At 44.9% G+C, this 3,481-nt stretch overlaps 1 protein-coding gene across 1 annotated transcript; it reads right to left on the bottom strand.

The window, feature by feature from the left end:
- Nucleotides 1-45: 45 nt before the first annotated feature.
- Nucleotides 46-2,356, bottom strand: PHALS_02508 (histidine kinase a two component receptor; the record flags this gene model as incomplete). Its single annotated transcript, XM_024720479.1, has 2 exons — nt 46-137; nt 208-2,356. 2 exons carry the CDS (start codon nt 2,354-2,356, stop codon nt 46-48), a joined length of 2,241 nt encoding a protein of 746 aa, XP_024572777.1.
- Nucleotides 2,357-3,481: the final 1,125 nt, after the last annotated feature.

The following is a 3,481-nucleotide window of genomic DNA, read 5'->3' as shown; positions in this document are numbered from 1 at the left end:
GGCCGTCAGAATCGACACCAAAAATCGGAGCATTGGCAGTATCGATCAAGCGGATATATTCCTGTTCCTGGGCAATACGCTCCGTAATGTCTTGGCCAATGCCAGTAACGCCGAAGATCTGCCCCAACTCGTCATACCTGGGGGTAGCATTCAGTAGAATTTCGACTCGTCGACCAGTTTTAGTGATGAGAGGAAAATCAAAGTTACCAGTCTGTTCTCCATGGAGAGCCTTCTGCAGCAGCTTTCCTACTGATTCGCGATGATCGTCCGCCACAAACCCATGCACCAGGTCTTTTCCCATTACCTCTTTGGATGAATACTGAGTAATCTCTGCCACTTTTAAATTCCAATTGTTGACACGACCGAACTGGTCTACGCCAAATATTGGGGCGTTTGCCGAATGAATCAGTCTATTTGTTTCCTTCTCTTGTGCCATGCGTACAGTAATGTCCTGACCAATACCAACAACGCCAATTACTACACCCTTCTCATTGTAACGCGGAGTGGCGTTCAACAAAATCTCTACACGACGGCCGTCCTTGGTAATGAGCGGAAATTCAAAATTTGCTGTCTCTTGCCCTCTTAACGCTTGAGAAAACACTGTCCATACTGCCTCCTGAAAATCGTCCGGAATAAAGTTATCAACTAAGTTGACCCCAAGTACCTCTTCATTTGAATATTGTGTCGTATCGGCAGCTTTTCGGTTCCATATGTTAACACACCCGTTCTCATCCACTCCAAAAATCGGTGCATTTGCTGTATCTATAAGTCGAGTGTACTCTTGCTCTTGAGCGCGTCTATCTGTAATGTCTTGACCAATTCCTACCGCACCACAAATGTTGCCAAAATGGTCGTATTTTGGTGTTGCGTTTAGTAGAATATCCAATCGTCGACCACTTTTCGTGATAAGTGGGAAATCAAAATTCGCTGTCCCTTCACCCTCCATAGCCTTTGACAAAACCTTGCCAACCGCATCACGATAGTCTTCAGATATAAATGTGAAGATTTTCTGGCCAATCGTGTCTTCGTTCGAGTAATCTGTGATAGCTGCAGCCTTTTTGTTCCAGATAATTACTTCGCAATTGCAGTCAACGCCAAAAATTGGAGCATTGGCAGTATCAATCAACCGGCTATACTCTTTCTCTTGAATTATCCGGTCCGTTATATCCTGCCCAATCCCGACGACACCAACAAGCTGCCCTGTATGATCGTAGCGCGGAGTAGCATTCAGCAAAATTTCTACTTTTCGGCCTGTCTTCGTAATCAACGGAAATTCAAAATTCGCGGTTTCGGTACCCTTAAATGCACTCTGAAAGACAGCAGCAACTGCAGGCCTGAACTCTTCGGATATCAATGTATCCACGAGATCTACACCCATAACTTCATCAGGCGAGTATTCACTGATGTGCGATGCCTTGGTGTTAAATATTACTACGCGTCCTCGCGTATCCACGCCAAAGATTGGTGCGTTAGCCGTCTCAATAAGCTTCCTATACTCCATCTCTTTTGTATTTCGCTCCGTCACATCTTGTCCAATGGCGACAACTCCCACGACTGATCCCAAAGCATCAAATCGTGGTGTCAAACACAACACGATCTCTACTCTCGATCCTCTTGCTGTCACCAATGGCAACTCAAAATCTGCACCTGCGATGCCCGTTAATGCTTGCTCTATCTTTTCCGAAACAATTTTTCTGAAGCTCTCGTCTACGACGGGTAGTAGCGGTTCGCCTACCATATCCATACTTGCATACCCCGTCATGGACTCCGTCTTGGAATTCCATACGGTGATATTTCCCTCCTTATCCAACTCGATGATGGGTGCATTGGCCTGCATCATGACTGTGGCATATTGCTTCTCCTGAATTGTCCATTCTGTCACGTCCTGGCCAACGCCGTAGACGCCAGCGCAGGTACCGTCCTTGGCCAGAAGTGGCGTCATATTCGTCAGTACCTCTGCACTTCTCCCCGTCGTAGTAAGTAGTGGAATACGCAATTCCAGCACTGAACGCCTATCGGTGATGCAGGCAAAAATGACGGTCATAACCTCACTCTTGCGCTGAGCACCATAAACAAAATCGGAAATGGGGCGACCTAGTACGCGTTCTGCGGAAAAGCCTGTAATATCAGCCACGCGTTTGTTCCAGACAGTTACTCCGCCGCTTGCATTTACACCGACAGCAGGTGCATTAGCGTCTAGCAGCAACTGCGCCAATGCATCCACTTGCGATCCAAAACTTTGTGACATGCATTCCTGCTTCTTATCCCGACTTAAATCGACCGCGTTATTGTCTGAAAGTGGCAGTAATTGAGAGGCTTTAGCTACTCGCGACGGAAGCTTTTTATTCTTTCCCATGCTTCTCGTCACCCTACTTAAGCTTATTCCCTGACGTAATGATAAGTGCGCAGAGGCACAGAGGCACAGAGTCGTGGCTTGAGGGCAAAAACTGGTTTAGCTACCGGTCTATCACTACACAGGTCCTGGCTCTGTCCGACATGGTAAAGAACATTGAGGTGAGTCAACGGTTCATCAAGTGCGCAATCCTGATACTCACAAAGAGAGCAATTTTTAAGTACTGCAATAGTTCTGTGTATCACAAAGAATATTTTGGTATGATATGATGAATCTGCCCGAATAATTTAAATGAAATTTTTGCTGACATAATTATAGTCTAGGCTTGTGCAGCTGCTTCCTGTCGCAATTTGCAGCTCCCAAATTTCTGGATCATGTCAGAGCAGACGATACTCACTTTCGAGTCAATGATAAAATACATTTTCCTATCCATGGATTGCTAACTGCTCGCATTTAATGCTACTCATTGGAGTAGTGCCCTGCACTTGGCCTTTGCATAGTATTACGACATATGTTTCCGCAGGGAATACACGAAACAGAAGTGAAGCACCCGTGCATAGCACGTGCTAGCAAAATTACGGCCAAGAAATAAAACATAATGTCGTATGATATGGACCAGGCTGTGCGCATGTACTACCTCACAGGGAACATGTATGTATCAGCATCCGTTTGGTACGTTTTGAAGCCAGCGAAGCGACAGTGCGGCAAATATTGATTCTGTCGTTTTCGATATTTATCTATTTAATAAACTCGCTTTGTTGAAAAGGACGCTCGGATTATTTGAGTTGACATGCTGATATCCAGATACGACAGATGGGTCGCAACTTGCGTTTGGCACGTAACGTAGGGCTTCTAACCTGTTGAAATCGATTTCGGAGTAAGCTGGGAAAATGCGATCTGCACAATTTTATGCCGATACCGATATTTACAGTTTGATAAAATACAGAGTATTTGTATTTACAGCAAATAGTAGATCTTTCAACAAATTCAAAGCATTTTGCAGATAAATGGAGATCTTTGAGAAGAACCAACAGCCTTTCGCCATGCCGATGCGCATTGTCTTTTGATTTCCAAAAATTTGAACTAGTTTTGGCAGAATAAGAAAAAACTTTATTGAAACTGCGAAGG

The sequence above is a fragment of the Plasmopara halstedii genome (assembly GCF_900000015.1).
Source record: "Plasmopara halstedii genome assembly, contig: Scaffold_202, whole genome shotgun sequence".
NCBI lineage: Eukaryota > Oomycota > Peronosporomycetes > Peronosporales > Peronosporaceae > Plasmopara > Plasmopara halstedii.
This window is presented reverse-complemented; position numbering and strand designations above follow the sequence as displayed.